Source organism: Rousettus aegyptiacus, unplaced genomic scaffold (assembly GCF_014176215.1).
Source record: "Rousettus aegyptiacus isolate mRouAeg1 unplaced genomic scaffold, mRouAeg1.p scaffold_m13_p_11, whole genome shotgun sequence".
Lineage (NCBI taxonomy): Eukaryota > Metazoa > Chordata > Mammalia > Chiroptera > Pteropodidae > Rousettus > Rousettus aegyptiacus.
The window spans coordinates 43,133,634-43,154,916 of record NW_023416286.1 but is presented as its reverse complement, the minus strand read 5'-3'; the positions used below and the strand labels follow the sequence as shown (position 1 = coordinate 43,154,916).

Sequence of the window (21,283 nt, the reverse complement as noted above, 5' to 3'; positions counted from 1 at the left end):
TCCATAGTCCAAATAGTATATCTAGATTCCCTGTACTCTACAATCAAATGCTATGAGGTACAATAAAATAATGGGCATGATCTAATATCTGGCTCACCTCATCTCATGACTAATAAGCATTTACAATTTAACATATCCTAAAATCAAATTCTATTTTGCCCTGAGACTTCCGTATTTTAGTTTATGGCACCATTTAGTCAACCAGATAGATGTTCAGGTTAAAATTTAGGAATCATCCTTGATTTCTATTTCCCCCCTCACTATCTGCACCTCTACTATCTAAGTCTTATTGACACTATGTCCTAAATATAGCCTGAGCATGATCACTTCTCACCTTCTCCATAGCCACCATTCTAGCCTATCATCAGTTCTCTCCTAATATGCTACAATAGCCTTCTAATCAACTCCTCACTTCTACTTTCCACTTCCCATGATACATTCTCCATACCATCGATCAGAGGGATCCTTTTTAAAATTAAAAATAATATATCAGCCTCGTACTTAAATGTCTCTAATGGCTTCCCATTACATGAAAAAAAATCCATTTTTTTTTTTAGCATGGTCTTTACTCAGTCTGGCTCACTATACTTCAGCCACACTGTCCTTTTTATCCTTAAACTCACTAAATTTAATACCAACTCAGTACCATAACATTTGCTGCAATTCTCTGCCTGAAATGCTCTTTCACAAGATCATCTCTTGATTAGCTCTTTCTGAGTATTCAAGTTTCTGATCTAATTTCACTTTCATATAGAAACTGTCTCTGAAGACCCTATGCAAAGCAGCCTCATCCTCATTATCACTTTTTGTCCTATTATCATGCATTGTTGTTGCTATTGTTGTTGTTTATGTTTTTTATCATATCATTTACCACTAATGAAAATAATTATATTTATTATGTTTTATTATTATAACACCACTAATGGAAATGATTACATTTATTTATTTATTTGTTAAATTTTTTGGAATGACATTGGTTAATAAAATTATATAGGTTTCAAGTGTACAATTCAATAATACATCATCTGTATATTGCATTGTATGGTCACTGCCCAAAGTCAAATCTTCCAATACTACATATATTACCCTTATCTACCTCCTCCCCTCTCTCCTTTCTCTCTGGTAACCACTAAACTATTGTCTGTGTCTATGAGCTTTTGTTAATTGGTCTTGTTTGTTTGTTGCTTTTAGTTTAAAAATAAAACATTTATTTACTAACTTTTTTATTGTTTATTATCAGAACTCTTCATTGGCATATAACCTCTAGAAGAATAGGAATCATTTTTTTTTTTGTATGTTCACCACTGGTTTTCCAGTGCTAAAAGAATGCCTTACCCAACTAAGGTACTAAATAAATATTTATTGAATGAATGAAAAAATCAACACCTTGGATAACCACATCTCATGATCTAACTTTTTAATGAAGTTTGGCATTCAAAATCACATCCCCCAACATGAATTATACCTGTTCTATTTGAGGCAGCAGAGAATTTCAGAGATTAATATTTAAAATGAACCCCTTAGTGATCTCTTCCAAATTATGTTTCCAATGTTATCTCACTAATTTCATTGAAGTTTGTGTTTTGTGTCCTCCTAAATATTCTTTATGGAAGGAGGCAGTAATAATTCTACATTTTTCAAAGAATTTGCAGATACAACCACTTTAAATTTTCCACAAATGAATTATGAAAGTAGCAATCTTTTCTTCATGGCTTCTAAAACAGCCTTAAAAGTGAAAGGATTAAAAAGCACAAATAGGTAGTTACAAAATAGTCATGTGGATATAAAGTAAAGCACAGGGAATATAGTAAATAATATGATAATAACTACGTATAGTGTCAGGTTAGTACTACTCAGAGGGATCACTTCGTAAATTATATAAATATCTAACCACTATTCTGTACACCTGAAACTAATATAATATTGAATGACAACTGTTATTGACAGATTAAAAAGGGGGGAGGTAAGGAGAATAAGAAGTTCAAATTTCTAGGTATAAAACAAGTTATGAGTATGTAATGTACAGCATAGTCAATAGTGTTGTATGGTGTCAGATGGCTGCTGGATTATCATGGTGACCACTTTTTTAGATATATAAATGTTGAAAAACTATGGTATACCCCTGAAAATAATATAATATTGCGTGTTACTATATTTTAATTAAAATATGTTTTAAAAAAAGGTTTCAGATAAATAAGCATAAATTTACTTATAGAATCTGAAGATCCTTGAGCTATATAATTCTTTTCCATCTCCAACAAACTATAGATTACTCCTGTAACGAGCTAAAGTGATGGAGAAATAACCATTTTCTCCATCACCATGATAAATCTGGCAGCCATATGACACCATACAACACTATTGACTATGCTATACATTACATACAAGACCAAAAAATCTATCAAAAATTATGAGAATAAGAAGAGACAGACTAAATGAAATATCACTAATTACATTGACCTTGAAGGAAAAAATATAGGTAAAGTTTATCTCTTGCTAGTTTTCATTTATGTTTATACTCCAGTTTCATTTTTCTATCTCATTCAGGCCCATCTTTCTCAAAAACACAGCTGCCAAAAACTCTGGAGTTTTATGTATGATAGTTCCAAGTTCTCAGAGAGAAAATACTCTGTTCAACTGTCTAAAATTCCCAGAAAACACTCAGAGCCTCCCTAATTCCCTTAGCATGAGCCAGATGCTCACTTCAAGAACTACCCACTGTAGCAAGGTTGGAGAATTCTGAATGGACTGGGTCTGGTTAGATACCCAGTACAATCAAACAAATTAGGGGTATAAGGGCATCGTGTACCAATAGGATATTTCCCACAGTAAAAATGTGGATATTGGGCAGTTCCTAGAAAGTGGTAATAAGAAGAAAATCCTATTTGACACCTCTACAGATAAAGATAAATCTAGAAATTTACTGTAAAATCTTGCCTCTTCTCACCAACAAAATAGCTTATGATGCTCTGACCCATACTGATCTCCACCTTCTCTATACAAACTTTGATACTCAAGGCAAACATGACTACTACAAAGAGTGTCCTGGTACCATAACCTCAACTTTGACTAATGCTGAGTTAAAAAGAAAGAAAAGATAGTAGCTAAACTTACACTTGTTCTCCAATATCTATTCTTTCTTCCACTTAGTAATAGAACCCTCTTATTATTAGCAGGGCACACAGACACCAAGCTCAAGAAAACATTTCTCAGATTCTCTTGCTACTAGGTGTGGTTATTTGATTAGGTTCTGACCAGTGGAATATTAGCAGAAATTATACACAAAACATCAAGTTTTTGGTATTAAGTGAAAGCTGGTTACACTTTCATTTTCTCTTTCTTTCATTCCATGGACTGGTAAAAAGATTTTGTTTAGGGAAACTACCTTCTATAAGAAACACAAGGGATGGCCAAGCAAAAAGAAAGACCATGGGTTCTTGAAAAATGTTATAGAACAAGCCTGCTGAACCATCTTTGACTATTTGCCTACCTCTGGAATATTATATGAGAAAAAAAAACTTCTCTCTCTTTAACTACTATATTTTTTAGGTGTCTGTGTAATAACTAATATTTTCTGACCAACAGAGAAGACTGTCACTGTGGTAAAACAAAACACTTAAAAATTGAGTGTCCCATACAAAATATATAATACCAGATGATACAGTTCACTAGTAATAGGGAGATAAGATTGATACACACAGAACTCCAAACTGTTCAAAGGACCACTGGGGGCTCAGGTAGCCATCTTCACCTATATATCCACACTTTAGGTATTGGAAAGTTTGGAAAACTTAGGTCAGTAGAATTAGCTGTTAACAAAGGCAATCTTAGACACATTATAAGTAATCCATTAGAATTCATGAAATCAAACATACTAACCTCATTGAACGACCACTTTGAATACTTATAGTTTCCAATACATAATTCCTGAAACAATCTAATTTTTAAAAAACAAAAAATGGGCAGAGGACCTGAATAGACACTTATCCCAAGAAGATACACCATGGCCAACAGACATATTAAAAGATGCTCAGATTCACTAGCTATTAGGGAGATGCAAATCAAAATTACAATGAGATACCACCTCATACCTGTTAGAATGACTTTCGTCAACAGGACAAGTAATGACAAGTGCTGAGGAGGTTGTGAGGAAAAAGGAACTCTCATACATTGCCGGTGGGAATGTAAATTGGTACAGCCACTGTGGAAAAGAAATGGAGATTCCTCAAGTCTTAAAATAGAATTACCATATGACTCAGCCATCCTTCTTCTAAGTATCTCCAGAAATTTGAAAACGTTTATCCACAAAGCTATATGCGCCCTGACGTTCATAGAAGCCTTGTTCATGGTAGCCAAGACATGGAAACAACCAAAGTGCCCTTTGATAGATGATTGGATAAAGAAGATGTGGTATATACATACAATGGAACATTACTCAACCATAAGAAAAGATGAAATATTTCTACTTGCAATAACATGGATGGATATTGAGATTATCATGCTAAGCAAAATAAATCAGACAGAAAAAATTAGAACTATATGATTTCATTCATTTGTTAGATATAAACTGAAACTATAAATGAATAAGACAAACAGAGTCTCTTGGACATGGACAATAGTTTACTGGTTACCAGAAGGAAGGTGGAGAGAGGGAGCTACATAGGGGTAAAAGGGGTCAAACATGTGGTTATGGAAGGAAATCTAACTTTGAGTGGTGAACACACAATGCAATATATATATGGCATATTGTTGAAGTGCATACTTGAAACTTATTTGATTGTATTAACCAAAGTCGCCCCAATAATTTTAACAAAAAATGGATGGATCTTGAAAGTATCATGCTAAGTGAAATATGTCACCCCAATACAATTTTTAAAAATTTAAAAAGAATAAATAAAAAGTAGTACTTCATCAAACTAAAAAGCTTCTGCACAGCAAAAGCAACAAGAAAAACTGAAAAGGCAACCTACAGAAAGGGAGAAAATATTTGTAAATTATATATCTGTTAAGGACAAACTCCAAATACATTAAAAAATTATAGAACTCAATAGCAAAAAATAATAATAATCTGATTTTTAAAATAGGCAAAAAAATTAAATAGACTATTTTCAAAGAAGACATACAACTGGCCAACAGGTACATGAAGAACTGCTAGACATCACTAATATTGGGGAAATGTAAAGCAAAACCACAATAAGTATCACCTCACACCTGTTAGAATGGCTCTCATCAAAAAAGCCAAGAAATAATAAACCTTGGTGAGACCAAAGGGAATATGGAACACGTATACCGTTGGTGGGAATGTAAATTGTTACAACAACTACAAATAGTGGTACAGAGGTTCCTCAAAAAGCTAAAAATAGTACTACCATATGATCCAGCAATTCCACTGTCAATCCCCTTCATAGCTAAAAGAAATGAAAACAGAATCTCAAGACATATCTGCACAGCCATGTTCATTGTAGCATTATTCACAATTGGAAAAATATGGAAACAACCTAAGTATTCATCAAGATATACAATGGAATATTATTCAGTCATGAGAAAGAAAGAAATCCTGCCATTTGCAACAACATGGATAAAAGCACTTGTGGGCATTATGCTAAGTAAAATAAGTCATAAAGGGAAAGACAAAAACTCTACGATATCACTTATGTAAAGTGTAACTAAAAAAGTCAAACACAGAAAAAGAGTAGAGTGGTGGTTACCATGCACTAGAAGGAAGGGAAAAGAGGAATGTTCGTCAAAGGGTACAAACTTTCAGCTATAAGATGAGTAAGTTTTGGAAATCTAATATATAGCATGATATTTATTATGTACTTGAAATTATATACTTAAAAGCATATTATATACTTGAAAATTGCTAAGAGAGTAGATCTTGAATGTTCTCTCCACAAAAAAAAGATATGGTAATTATGTAGCATGATAAAAGTGTTATCTAAGGTTATGGTGTTAATCACTTTGCAATATACAAGTATTGAATCAACACACTGCACACCTTAAGCAAACACAATGTTATATGTCAATTACACCTCAATAAAGCTTGGACAGGGAAGATCTAAACATGAAACCTGAAACTGAAAAACTAGAAGAAAACAGAGGAAAAACTCCTGGACATTTTTCTGGGCAATAATTTTTTGGATATGACACAAAAGCAAAAATAGACAAAGGGGCTGCATTAAACTAAAAAAAAAAACTTGTCAGCAAAGGAAACAATCAACAAAACAAAAGGAAAATATATAGAATAAGAGAAAATATTTGCAAATAATAATATATCTGATAAGGGATTAATCTACAAAATATGTTTCTCATATAATTCAATAGCAAACATAAATATAAGATTTTAAAATAGAACCTGAATAGACATAAAAGTGGTCAGATATATGAAAAGGTGCTCGACATCAATAACCATCAGGAAAATGCAAATCAAAATTATAACTCACACCTCTTAGGATAGCTATTATCAAAAAGACAAAAGGTAAGTGTTAGCAAGGATGAGGATAAAAGGAAAACTTTGTACATTGTTGATGGGAATGAAAATGGAATAGCAATTATGGAAAACAGCATATAGGCTCCTCTAAAATTAAAAATGACCTACCTTATGATCCAGCAATTCTGGATATATCAAATAGCTTGTTGTGGCAATTATTTCATAATATACATGTATTATCAAAACATCAAGTTGTATGCCTTAAATATATACATTTTTATTTGTCAATTATACATTAATAAAGTTTGAAAAATAAAAATACAAAGGTTAAACAGAATAAAGAATTTAAATTTATACATGTACTTACATATAACATATAAATACATAGAATGTAAATTATATATATATAATAGCCCATCATCTTGGTAATGTTAATAAAAAATATTGAAGACTATTTAGATGTGACAAAATAATATTACCTTTTCCAAATATGGATTCACAACGTGCATCACGATCATGGCATTCTCCATCATAACAAATAAAATCACTTTTACATACACGTCCATTGTGTATAGTTATATCAGGATCACAGGCTCCTGAGCTTCCATTACAAAATTCAGGAAGATCACAATCAGGATGCGCAATTGGCCTACATTCTGAACCTGCACTTAGAAACTAGTAGAAATTAAAATATAAAAAATAAAGCATTATATGTAAGATGGTTGTGCCTACCAATATTTATCCAATATTTGGATATTTATCCATAAATATCCAAATGATGATCTATTTATCCATAAATGTCTATTAGTATCTTCTGTATAAAGTATTATGCTAATCATATGAAAAAATGAATGTTACTAGTTAAAACAATAGATAAGACATATGTACAAGGAAAAGTATAACACAAATATGATGTGAGTAGAACCAAGGTTTTGTTTGTGTTTTAGCGCAAGGGAGTAAAAATCACTTTTAGCTTGTGATAATTATTCCTTCATGGTGAAAATAGTGTGACCGAGACAGTTTCCAAATAAAATATACTTATTCAAAACAAAGTTTGTAAGTATGGAATATTTGTAATTTTATGACAAATGAGAAACATCAATAACAGAATGAATAATAATCTAATGTGTTTTCCATAATAGGTTACGATTTTCTTTTCCCTGGCTTCCTTAATTTTTGACAGTTTTTAATATAATGTGTCTTGGAGAAGGCCTTTTTGGATTGAGATAATTAGGTGTTCTGTTTGCTTTTTAGATTCAAAAGTCCAGTTCTTCCATAGGTTTGGGAAATTCTCATCAACTATTTGAATAGGCTCTCTGTTCCCTTTCTCTCCACTCCTTCTGGTATACCCATTATTCTTATACTGCTTTTTTCTGATAGTATCAGATAGTTCTTGGAGAGTTCTTTTATTTATTTATTTTCACTCTAAAGTCTCTCTTTTCTTCCAAATGCATCAGTTCCAGATTTCTGCCTTCAATATCACTAATCTTTCCTCCTTCTGGCCGGCTCTATTTCCTAAGCTTGTTATTTCATTCATAGCTTCTTTTATTTATTTGAAGGTCATTTATTTGACTTGCAGCTATAGGTCTAAGTGTTCCAAAGAAACCCAAACATGAGTCATTATATACTTGGAAGATCTTAAACTTAAATCTTACTTTACAATCCTGGCAGCATAATCCGCTATCACATTGTGATCCTTGATTCAGCACACAAGTTTTAGGATTACAACAGCTAGCAGGTCCACATTGCTATGAATAAATGAAATGCAAATAAAATATATTATAAAATAATATAAACTTTGGTAGGAGCTATATTTAATGGGCTTATTCTTTGTGTTTTGGGAAAAAATATGAATGCTATCAACAATTACAGGTTTTTACATCTCTAAACAATTAAAATACTAAGTTACTTCACATCAAAACAGAGGAACTGAAACCCCACTAACTCTTAATCAACTAGAAAACTAGGCAAAATATCTAGGAAAATATTTTTCAGAAATTAGATAACAATAAAAGAAAGTAGAATGGTGGTTCCAGTGTCAGAAGGATGGAAGAAAAGGGAAGATACCAACCAAAGGGTACAAACTTTCATTTGTAAGATGAACTAGTTCTCAGGATCTAATGTATAGTATGATGACCACAGTTAACAAAAATGGATTGTATACTTGAAATCTGGTAAGAGGACAGATGAAGTATTCTCACCACACATGCACACAAAAACTGTTAGCTGTGTGAGGTGATGGACATACTAATTAGTTTGACTGTGGTAATCATTTCACAATGTATATATATATCAAAACAGCACACTGTATACTTAAATATAATTTTTGTCAATCATACTTCAGTAAAGCTAGGGGGAAAGGGTGTGTAGGGTTTAGGCTCACTGCAATTAAGGAAAACAGTCCTCAAAACGACCTTCACTTCTTACACCAATCACAAGTTCAGTGGATTCCCAAAACTCCCCGCAGGTCTGATAATTTACTGGAAGAACTCATAGATCTCACAGAAAGATGGCTTATTCACAGTCATGATTTATCCTATGGAAAGGATACAATTAAAATCAGCCAAGAGAAAAAGTGCCTAGGACAGAATCCAGAAGTACTAAACGTGGGGCTCTTATTACCTTCATCCCATGGAATCAAAGACACACTACTTTCCCAGCATTAATGTGTGATACCTCCTAACTCATTCTATGAGGCCAGTATTACCCTAATACCAAATCCAGGCAAAAACATTACAAGAAAAAAAATTACAGACCAATATCTCTCATAAACATGAATACAAAAATTAGGAAATCAAATACAAAAATGTATAAAAAGAATTATACACCACAACCAAGTGAAATTTATCACAATCATGCAAGGCTGTTTTATCATTCAATCATCAATTAATATATTAATATAATCCATCATACTGACTGTCTGAAGAAGAAAAATCACACGACTGTAACAACTGCAGAAAAAGCATCTGACAAAATCCAACACTCACTTATTATACAAAATGTTAGCAAAGCAAGAATAAAGGTAAACTTCTTCAATCTTATAATGAACATCTAGAAAAAGTCTACAGCTAACATACTTATGGTGAGATAAGCTTTCCACCTCAGACCGGGAAAAAGGCAAAGATGTCCCCTCTTACTACTTCTGTCAAAATCTTACTATAAGTCCTAGCTAGTGCAGTAAGAAAATAAAACTTAAAAATATACATGTCAGAAAGAAAGAAGTAAAACTGTTTTTGTCCAGAGATTACATGATTACCCATGTAAAGAAAATTTCAAATGATAAACCAAACAACACAACAACAAAAATCTCCTGTGACTAATATGTGAATATATCAAGGTTGCTGGATATAAAGTTAATGCATAAAAGCCAATTGTTATTATTACAAAATGGGAATTTGTAATAAAAAAAAAACACAATCTCATTTACATTAGCACCAAAACAATGAAGTACTTAGGAATAGTTCTAACAAAATTTTATAGGTTCTATTTGAAAAAAACTACAAAACTCTGATGAAAGAAATCAAAGAAGGTGCAAGGAAATGGAGAGATATACCATGTTCATGGATGGAAAAACATTATTAAGTTATCAGTTCTTTCCAACCTGATCTAGAAATTCAATGTAATTCCAATAAAAATTCTGGTTAGTGGACAAACTGATTCTAAAGTTTATATGAAGAAGCAAAAGACCCAGAAAGGTTAATATAGTGCATAAAAAGAAAAAGGAGAAAGAGGAAGAGGAAAGCTGAAGGACTGGCAATACTTAACTTCAAAACTTACTATAAAGTGAAATAATGACAATGTGGTTGGTATTCACAAAGAAATAGAAAAAGAGGTAACTGAAACAAAATAGAGACCCAGAAATAGACCTACACAAAGATAATAAAATCTTTGACAATGGAGCAAATGCAATTCAGTGGAGAATGAACAGTCTTTTCAACAAATGGTGCTGGACAACTGGACATTCACATGGAAAATAATGACTCTAAACACTGACCCTACACCTTTTACACACACACATATTTCAGAATGGATCATAAACTTAAACGTAAAATTAAAAACTATAAAGCTTCCAGACGATTAGATTTAAGAGGGAAGATCTCATGTTAAGTGCCCTTCCATAACAAATAAATAAATGAATAAACAAACAAACAAATAAACACAGGAGCAATGACTGTATTAAATAAATTTTCAGAAAATAGGAAGAGAGTACTTTCCAACTCATTTGAGTTCAAAATTACTCTGATGCCAAAACAATATGAAATATTACAAAAAAAAAAAAACACTACAGCCCACAATGTCCCTATGAAAATAAATGCCATAATCCTGATAAAATATTGATAAATTAAATCTAGCTAACTAGATAAATAGATAGACATTCAAGTAGGGCTAATCACAGTAATGCATGTTTGGGTTAGCATTCAAAACCAATCAATTAAATACACCATATTAATAGGGAAAAGGCAGTAAATTCATAAGATCAGCTCAACAGACACAGAAATAAGACATCTGACAAAATTCAACACTAATTCTTTATTCAAAACTCTCAGCTAACTAGAAAAAGAAGGGAATATCCTCAATAAAATAAAGGGCATCTGTTTAAATAAAAAAAGGCTTATATCTAAAATCATATTTAATGGTAAAAGTCATATTTAATTGTAAAATCATAATTAATGGTAAAAGAATAAATCAAAGAAGACCACTCTCAGCAGTTCTAATCAACACTAGATCCAAGGTGGATTCACAAATGTCAATTGTATTTTTTATACTAGCAATGGACAATTGTTAAACAAAATATTAAAACAATATTATCAAAACCAGTAAACTATAGAAGAACTAAATAAATTAAAGAAGACCTAAATAAGTGTAGAGGTACACCATGTGCATAGATTGGCAGACTCAATATTGTTAAGAAAGTAATTCCCCCAAATTTGATGTATGGATACAACACAATTCCAACTGAAGTCCCAAAATTGCATGCTGATTTTCTAATTTATATAGAAATACAAAAATCCCAAAATCTTAAAGAGCATGAACAAAAGTTGAATAATTTACTTACACTATCTGTTTTCAAGATTTACTGTAGAAATATATTAATTAAGACCATGTAGAATTGACCTAGGACAGACATATAAATAAACAGAAAAGAATCCAAGGATAGATACACATATGGTAATTTATTTTCATATGGATGTTAAGGTAAAACAATGGTGAAAAGATAATTATTTTAACAAATACTGCTAGAAAAAATTGATATTCATATGGAGGATAATGAATGTTGACCCAAATCTCTCAAAAAATACAAAACAAAAACAAGCTCAAATACATCACAGACTAAACTTAAAATTTTTAATTGTATAACTTCTAGTAGAAAACATAGGAGGAAATATTCATGACCTTGGGTAAGCAAAGAGTAATTATGACCAAAAAAGCATGACCATAGAAGAAAAAAAAATGATAAATCAGACTTTATTAAAAAAATGCCTGCTATTAAAAGAATTTGTTAAAAAACTAAAAAGGTAATCCATACAAATATTTGTAATACACATGTCTGACAAAGGACTGGTATCCAGCCTATATAAAGACCACTTACAAGTCAACAATATAAATAATAATAATAATAATAATAATAATAACCTAATTTTAAAAACTGGCAAAAGATTTGAACAGATTATTCAAACAACAAATGGCTAATAAGGACATGAGAACATGCTCAATGTCATTAGGGTCATCAAGGAAATACAAATCAAAACCATTGGAACGGCTAAAATTAAAGCTGCAATATCAAATTCTGGTGCAGATGTGGAGGAAATAAAAATTTCATACATTGCTAATAGTAGTGTAAAATGATACAAGCACTTTGGAAAATAGTTTGGAAATTTCTTATAATAATATACTTATCATATGAGCCACCTATTCTACTTTTAGGAATTCAGAATAATGGCCAAATACTGTTAACAACTCAAATATCCATTATCAGGTAGATGGAAAAACAGGTTTTGGTATATCCAAACAATGAATTATTACGAAAAATAAAAAAGAAGAAACTATTATGACATAAAACAATGTGATGAATCTTGAAAACACTGTATTAAAAGGAAGAAGCCAGACACAAAGAATATGTTCTGTATCATCCCTTTCATATGACTTTCTATATCCGGCAAGATTGACATAATCATCAGCTGCCTGGAGATGAGAAGTCAAAATAACTGCAGAAGGGGTATGAGAGGGGGTAAACTTTGGGGGATAATGAAAAGAATCTGTATCTTAATTGCACCAATGCTTATATATGTTTGTTAAAACTCATCAACCTGCATATGTAAAATGAGTGCACTTTATTGTATGCAGATTATGTTCAATAAAATTGATCTTAAAACAAATGAAGAAGAGTAAAAAGGGAAGATTTGTTCTACTGAATGGTAAAACATAATACAAAGAAATGCATAGTAATTTTAAAAATGTGATGCAGGTAAAGTACATTCAAACCTACATATGCATGAAACCCTAATTTCATTTTCATCTATCTTGTAATCATGGAAATTTGTGATATCTGCTCTACTTCTGCAAATACTGAATTGTCTAGAAGCATCATATCCTGGACTTTTTACAATCTTTATACTTTCAGGAGTTCCTTATCAAAATTACCCAATGTTCAAACTATAATATTAATAGTCTTCTTTCACAACACTACTGAATCCATTGTGAAGTATGACCCTAAAGAATACTCGATGATCCGCTGTCATAGTAATCTTCAATAAGACATTTATAAAATATCCAAAGGTTAAGCATAGGTTTGGAAAGATCTTACATATTCAGTCTGGAACCCAAAATTTCATTTTAACCTCCCTTTTTACCATCAGCAATAATTTTTTTAAGTACATTTTATATTTGTTCAAAACTCTCCAACCTATAAAACCTAAAGAATATATTCTTGCATTATTTCGACCTTGATTTCACTTACTGCCGATACTCTTCATGGTACTCAGTCATATTTGAGATATATAACTTTAATGGCAAAGAAATTAACCAAAACAATAAATTTATTAATCATTTTTCCTAATTATCAGACTTACTTCCTCAGTACCACAGTCACAGATTTCACCGCTCTCCACTTTGCCATTGCCACAGATTGCTGCTGGAAGCCTTTGCATTTGTGGCTTATTCTGAAGACATTTGGCACCCATATTTGAAATGAATTTTTCAAAGTCTCTCAAACTGCAATTGCTAAAAGTCTTCACACCACTGGATTGCCTAAAGATGAATCCATATAATGTCATAGGCAGTATACTTCTGTATGACATAAATTAATTTCAAAATGTTAAACTTAATAGGAAAGAATAAACATTCATAACGAGTGCTTAGAGGCCAAAATCATTATTGAGGAAGTCTTTGATTTCATTCACTGAAATACATATCCTTATTAAAACAAACTTAAGTACAACTCAATAGCAAAAACAAACAACTGACTGAAAAATGGGTAGAGGGCTTGAATAGATATTTCTCTAAAGAAGACATATAAATAGCCAACAGATGTATGGAAAGATACTAAACATCACTAATCCAGGGAAACGCAAATCAAAACCACAATGAGATATCACCTCACACCTGTTAGAATGGCTATTATTTAAAAAAAAAAAAAAGTGCTGGTGAGGATATGAAGAAATTGGAACCCTGGTACACTATTGATGAGAATGTAAATTGATACAGCCACTATGGAAAACATAACTACCACATGATCCAGCAATTCCACTTCTGAATATACATTCAAAATAATTGAAATCAGGATACCAAAGAGATATCTGCACTCCCATGTTTATTGCAGCCTTATTCACAATAGGCAAAGATATGAATGCAAACTAAATGTCCATTGACAGGTGAATAAAGAAAATGTGGTACATATATGCAATAAAATATTATTCAGTCTGAAAAAAAGGAGATCTGCCATATGTAACAACATTGATGAATATTCAGGACATCATGCTAAGTGAAATAAGCCAGTCACATAAGGACAACTACTGCATGATCTCCCTTATATGAGGTATCTAAAATAGTTAAACTCATAGATGCAGAGAGTAGAGTGGTGATTGCCAAAGGCCAGAAGGGGAACATGAGGAGTTGTTTAATGGGTATAAAGTTTCAGTTGTGCAAGATGAATAAATTCAAGATATCTGCTATACAGCTAACAATACTATACTGTATATTTAAAAATTTTAGAGGACTCCCATTAAGTGCTCCTACCACCAAAAAAATTAAGAATAGATCATTTTATTTTTATATGCATTCATTACAAACTAAATCTACCTTAAAATAATTTGAGCTTTTGGTGAGATTTGTGTACAAATCTTTGCATACAGAGAAAAAAAAATAGTTATATAAGTAAATGATATTTTTGCCTAGGTAAAATAAAACTGAAATGATGGCACGGAAGAAAAAGCCCTATATTATTTTATATAAATTCCCACATATAACAACTCTTCAAACTTCTACTTCCTCCACCCTTTTCCTGACTATTATAAAGTATCAAGCTCTTTGAAAGTGTGAATATCTTCTATTTCAATGTTTTTTCAGTTTTTATTCATAGGCTTGTAGTACATATACATGATAGATAATTCATTAAACTGTAAATGCGTGAGGCAGGAATTTTGTCATCTTTATTGTTGGTGTCTCTTATTAATTCTTCATAATAACAACAAACTTTTATTAAACAGACTATATCGTGCTTAGTCCTGAACGTTCTCAAAAATCTCAGGGAAACTGTATGTTAGCCAAAATTTTATATAATTATGTCCATATACAACTATAAAAATAACTTCAGAGAATAATTCCATAGATGTCACTCTCTATATGTAGTAAAAATCTATAAAGCAAGGAGGAAACTGACATTCCTTGAACATCTAATATTAGCCAGATATTTTATACAGTTGATCATTTAATTCTCCCCACAAACCAGGGAGGTTGGTATTTTCATCAAGATTTTATAGAAATTGAACCAGCATTCAGAGAAGCTAAAAACCTCACCAAACTCAGTTTGTAAATTAACAGGATCAGTATTCACACAGTTATTTAAGATTTCAAATTCAGGTACTTTTTACCCAAAAATTCAGCTTTGAACATCACATAATTCAATAAAATATTTACTATGAAATAGTAATAGATATTTTATCCTAAACCATGTAATTTGGTGATCTTACCACCAAAATTTAAAGGTGAAGAAAGTTTTTAATTGAAAAAAATGGTATGATATTTTGGCTCTGGGAACTATAGTCAATTATATATAACATGTTACAATATAATATTATATGTATATATTATATATTATATATATTACATATATATTATATATTATTATTCACCTTTTTGTGGCCCATAATGACAGTCCTTAACTTAAGAATATGTGTTTCCAAAGTTTATTTGTATATTTGTAATCAGTTATCTGGAGTTTTTCTCATTTATTTGGTTGAGATTTTGCACTCTAAATTCTAATGCTATGTTAGCTCTGTTCCTCAATTATCTTATAAAAGTTTATTGAAACTTTCATATAAATAGATTAAATTCTGAACTCACAAAACAGAGAAATTAAGTAATTAAGGGAAATTATAGGAAAGAAAGTAGTGCTCTCTACCATTTTTCTGAAGTTGGGGTTAGGACTTGAAAGAATTTTGAGAAAAGTTTATCTTTCACATTATCTCATTTCCTTTTCAAGATCTCTCTTTTACACTTTTCCCCCAAAATTCCATGTTCTCATTACTCTTGTGTATTCTTACAGCACCATTTTAATACTTTCTTAGATCTTCACTACTCCTCAAAAAATAAGAGATAAGAGAACAATGGTAAATAATTTACATATACCTTGATAACTTGCATCATCACAACTGAGTGACATAGCTATCACAGTTCTTAGTTTTCAGATGAAAACACTAAGGGTTAGAAAAATTAGCAAACAAGTAAACAATTCCAAAGCCCATGTGCCCTCAATATATACCATATTCCAAAATGGTATCCCCTCTTCTTCAATCAAACTTCCATAGCTTAAAGAACTGATCTACACAAGGAATTAAGAGAAAGCAATATGAATAAAATAATTTAATTTCTTCGAATAATTAATAATTCCATGCTCCTTCTGTTTTTTCCTCTATGTAAAATGATGCAACCAGATAGAAGAGCAAACTTGACCATGGTTCCTTCATTCATAGCTATTGCCATTTTCTATGTCTCTTTCCTCCTTTCACTTCTGTACTCATTTGTGTGAGCAGATTGTATTGAAAGTGAGGATTTAAAACATGAGCAATAATTTTAAAAAGTAGATATAAATTAAATTATCAAAATAATACATTAGAAGGATCCCTGAAGTATAAGAATGAAGTCTGTACAAATTCATACTAATGTTCTCTTGCTACTTGATTTAAGCTAATTCCAATATGTTAACTGTCTTTTATACGAAGTCATTATGGAGTAAAAAAATAACAAAACTTTTGAGTTATATTAACTTGTTGACTAATACCAGCTCTGTGACGTATGAGGCTTTTAGGTTAAAGTGATTAAACTCTCTAAGTATCAGTTTTCTCATCTACAAAACAGGAATACCCATTCGCCTGATAGGGTTGTTGTGAGGATTAAATAATATTAAATAAGCAAAGTGTCTAATTCATTTCTTCAGCTTATATTAAGTGTCCAACAAATCATTGGTGACATTACTGACAACAGCTGAACTTTGGCCAATAACTAGTTGTATATTCAATGTAGAGTCGTTTAGGCTTATTTCCATTTCCATAAAATGGAAATAATAATATTTGCCTTACTCATATCTTCTTTGAAAATTACATAAAATAATCTATGAGACGTACTGCAGAAATTCAAAAGATATGTATATATATTAGATTTTGTAAAAATAACACTTGCCCAACGCATATCACAAGAGTTTTGAAAGAACTGGAAAACATGTATGAAAGCATTTTAAATATTATAAAGCACCACACAAACCTAAAGATTTATTAACCCAGATTCTAAAGCCAGAATGCCTAATTTTAAAACTCAGGTCTGTCACAAACTGGTTATCTGACCATGGACAATTATCCTCTTTATATAACTCAATTTTTCATCTGTAAAAATGAGTCTAATATGACCTGCCTTAAAAAGATGTTGTGAGAATCAAATGAGTAAATATATGTAGTGTTTGGAATAATTTCTAACATGTGGTAAGTACAATGTAAATATTTATTATTCTTATCATTAATACTAGACTCAGTGACACACAAAACATTTTGTCATTGCATATTTAAGAATAGTTGGCCAAATGGACAACAGGCCCAGAAGAGTAATTCTCATATTGTTTATAATTCTATATATAGTATATATTTGATTTAATAAACATATTATTATAAAAATTAGCTTATATATTTAATAAATTACATTCTATATAAAAAATGTTTTTACATATGTAATCTGCTTAGAACTAATTTGTAATATGTGTGTATATACAAATATGTTTGAATTTGAAATATTTTTAGAATACAAGAGTTAACCCTTAGGTGGTGCTTAAAATTATGAAAAAAGCATGTTTTCAAAAATTAATGCCTTATTTTCACATTTGACTTTTGACTGTTCTTCAATTATGAATAGATATTACTTAGCATAGGCCCTTTCACAAAATAAATAAAAAAAGAAACTGTAGAACACTAATGACACCGCTCTAGTCCTTCTCTGATATGCCATTTGGAAAACAATTGCAAAATTAGAAATGACTGTAACTAATCCATCATATATTTATGGGATTTTACAGTTTAGAAAACTCTTTCCTATTTTATTTTCTTATTTTATCCTTACATTGCTCTGTGAAATAAGAGAATAGACATAATCATTCTCATTTTAAAGATGAACAAGATAAATCTAAACAAAGTCATGTAATGTGTCCAAAGTCACACAAATATCATATATTTGATATTGGCCTCTAACTAGGACTTATGCTTTGGATGGCAGTTTTTCCACAACATTAAACTACTCTAAAAGCAAAAACAAAAATTCTGTCTAAAAATAAAGGGTACTTGTTATGGCCTGCTGACAGGTTTTTAAAGATCCTTATTAAGTGCTTTCATAAAATACACAGCCTAAAGAGGATGTGTATCTTGCAGATTGGATTTGTTATCCTTTAGGCTGTGTATCTTGCAGATTGGATTTGTTATCCTTGGCTGTTCTTAATGGTACATCTCCTTCCATATTCCTCTTTAACTGAAAATTTCATGTTTATATTTATAGTACTTGATCCATTTATAGTTAATTTGAGCTGTAATTAAATATTATATTTGGCATTTTAAATATTTAAAACAAAATTAAACATAACCAATAAACAAATTTTATTTTTAAAAAACTTACATTGCTTCTGGATTCATTATACAGATAGTTCCCGAACAATGACATTTCTTTGGGTCATCGTATGATATTCCCAGACTGAGTCCCAGCATCTGGGTGATGATTATTGAAAACGCCTCCAAAGTTATCTCCTTGGGATACTACATTAACAACAAAGAAAACAAAAACAAAAAACGATTCATTGAAGGGTGGTAGAAAAAATATTTTTCTAATTCTGAACATTTTTATTGTTTTATCAAATACTTAAGAATAGGATAATACAGCTCCTTGGACAGGGGAGACGCTGAAGCTCTTCTTATGAAATCTTATTGAGATATAAGCATATTGACTCTACACCAAGTTTTGCCACGATTTAACGGCTGAATGACTAATATAATAAGTAGTTACCATAACTAAATAAAAGGGCTGTGTTACATTACAGTTTTGGCTATATGGACCATGATCTTCAATTTACCTTCAATTTACCTTTATCTTCTAATTTCTTACAACAGCTCTCATATACACGTAGAATAGTCCACATGATATTCTGCCTCGCACCTCACAAAGTGCCCACATAACCAAATTACCGAGTTTAAGTATGTTATTTGCTTTCTACCAGTACTCTCAATGACATAGTAACTGGTATCAGGAGAAAGCGCAGTCCTGGATTAGACTGCTCATGTATTTAACAAGTGTACAGATAACTTCTTAGCCAAGGAGAATGAAACACTTATTATGTTATCATTTCTGGTAGGGGGTATAAGGTAGTATATTTCATTAAGTTTTAACTTTAATTTCACATATTTTTTTGACAATTTGGCTACCCTTTTTGTGAAGTGTTTATTCAAGTATCTTGTCTAGGCTTCTTATTGATTTGTGAGAGTATTTTATATATTCTGTGTATGAATCATTATTAGTCATGCATTGCAAGTACTTTCCCTACTCTGTGGCTTTTCTTTTCACTCTCTTAATATCTTTTCATGAACAAAATTTCCTTAATTCATCCAGCTCTTTATGATTAATGATTTTTATATCTACTTTAAGAAATTTTTCCATATGCCCATAGTCATGAAGCTATGTTCCGTTCGTTTTTTACCTACCAATGTTTATTTAATTTTACATATAGATCTACAATCTACCTAAATTTTATCTTTTGAATAGCAACAAGTAGCAGCAAAGTTACATTTATCAAAAAAGATCATCCGCTATAATTAAGAATTTGGTGCTAATCACTTTGTAGTATATACTGATGTCAAATTATAATATTGTACAGATGAAACTTATATAATGTTAAATACCAATTTTAGCTCAACAAAAGTCATTATCCATTAACAAGTATGCCGCAAAGTCATCTTTGTAAAACATGAAGTATATGACTATCATTTTTTTTTGTTTCTTAACTTTCAAATATTCTGTTCCATTGGTCTATTTGTCTCTGTCTCAATTACTGATGCTTTATAAAAAGTCTTGATGTCAACTACAGTATGTCCTTTGCTATATTATTCACCAAGATTACCCTAGCTATTCTTAACTCTTTACGTCACCATATAAATTGTAGATTTAGCCTGTCAATTTTATACACACACACACACACACTCAAAAAAAAAAAAAAAAAAAAAACCCTGCTGCTAGGATTTTAACTGGGGATCACATTCACCCTGTAGATCAACTGGGTGGGTCAACATCTTTATAATATTTTCTTCCAATCTAAGATCTTAGGCACTGCCTCTAAAAATGTTTTATTTCCTCTATAGAGGTTGTATACATCTTTTGATAGTTTTTTACTCCTAAACTTCCTGATTTTTATGCTATTTTTCCATTTTCTGTTTATTACCAGTATATAAAAATACATTTCATTTTGTTTTGTTCTTTAATTCTATTTACACTCCTCCAACCTATATATTATTATATGAATAAGTTAAGATAATGTTAGATGCTACTACAAATAAGATCCTAAAATCTTAGTGGTTTAATATATTCACCTAAAGCCCAATATAGATATTCCTGGTTAGTGGGCAGCCTCACATATGTTCATGCCGAAATAATGATATACTATGCTCCTGTCCTTATTTATGTCCTTCTCATTAAGCTCACCAAAAGAAAAGCTCACATCAGTTTTAACTGTTCCAACTGAAAAGTGACACACATTATCCCTATTCATATTACATGGCTCCATCTAGATATAAGGAAGTCTAAGAAACATGGACCATGAATTGGCACATGCTTTCCAGGCACAGTTGTAAACTGTGTTATCAGCCAACCACATATGATACATTATTGTCATCTGCTTTAATTTAATATTGTATCTATTTTAATATCACCAGACATGACTATTATTGATTCATGCAGGCCATGTTCAAACAATTATTTCTTTTATTACTCTTCATTCCCTGATTCTCAGATCTCCCATTCAAAATCGCTTTCCTTTTGCTGGAAGAATATTATTTACAATTTTCTTTACTAATATTGGACTGTTGGCAAACCAATACAGGCAAAGAAACAAAGAAAAAT

At 31.1% G+C, this 21,283-nt stretch overlaps 1 protein-coding gene across 1 annotated transcript in view; it reads right to left on the bottom strand.

Moving 5' to 3' along the window:
• Positions 1 to 21,283, bottom strand: part of ADAM32 (ADAM metallopeptidase domain 32) — a 132,533-nt gene that overhangs the window by 53,063 nt on the left and 58,187 nt on the right. The window contains exons 11-14 of the mRNA XM_016127384.2: positions 18,797 to 18,933; positions 13,501 to 13,678; positions 8,086 to 8,178; positions 6,910 to 7,105 (exon numbers count right to left, since the gene is read on the bottom strand). Of these exons, the coding sequence (XP_015982870.2) occupies positions 6,910 to 7,105; positions 8,086 to 8,178; positions 13,501 to 13,678; positions 18,797 to 18,933 (604 nt within the window). The remainder of the gene's footprint in view (positions 1 to 6,909; positions 7,106 to 8,085; positions 8,179 to 13,500; positions 13,679 to 18,796; positions 18,934 to 21,283) is intronic.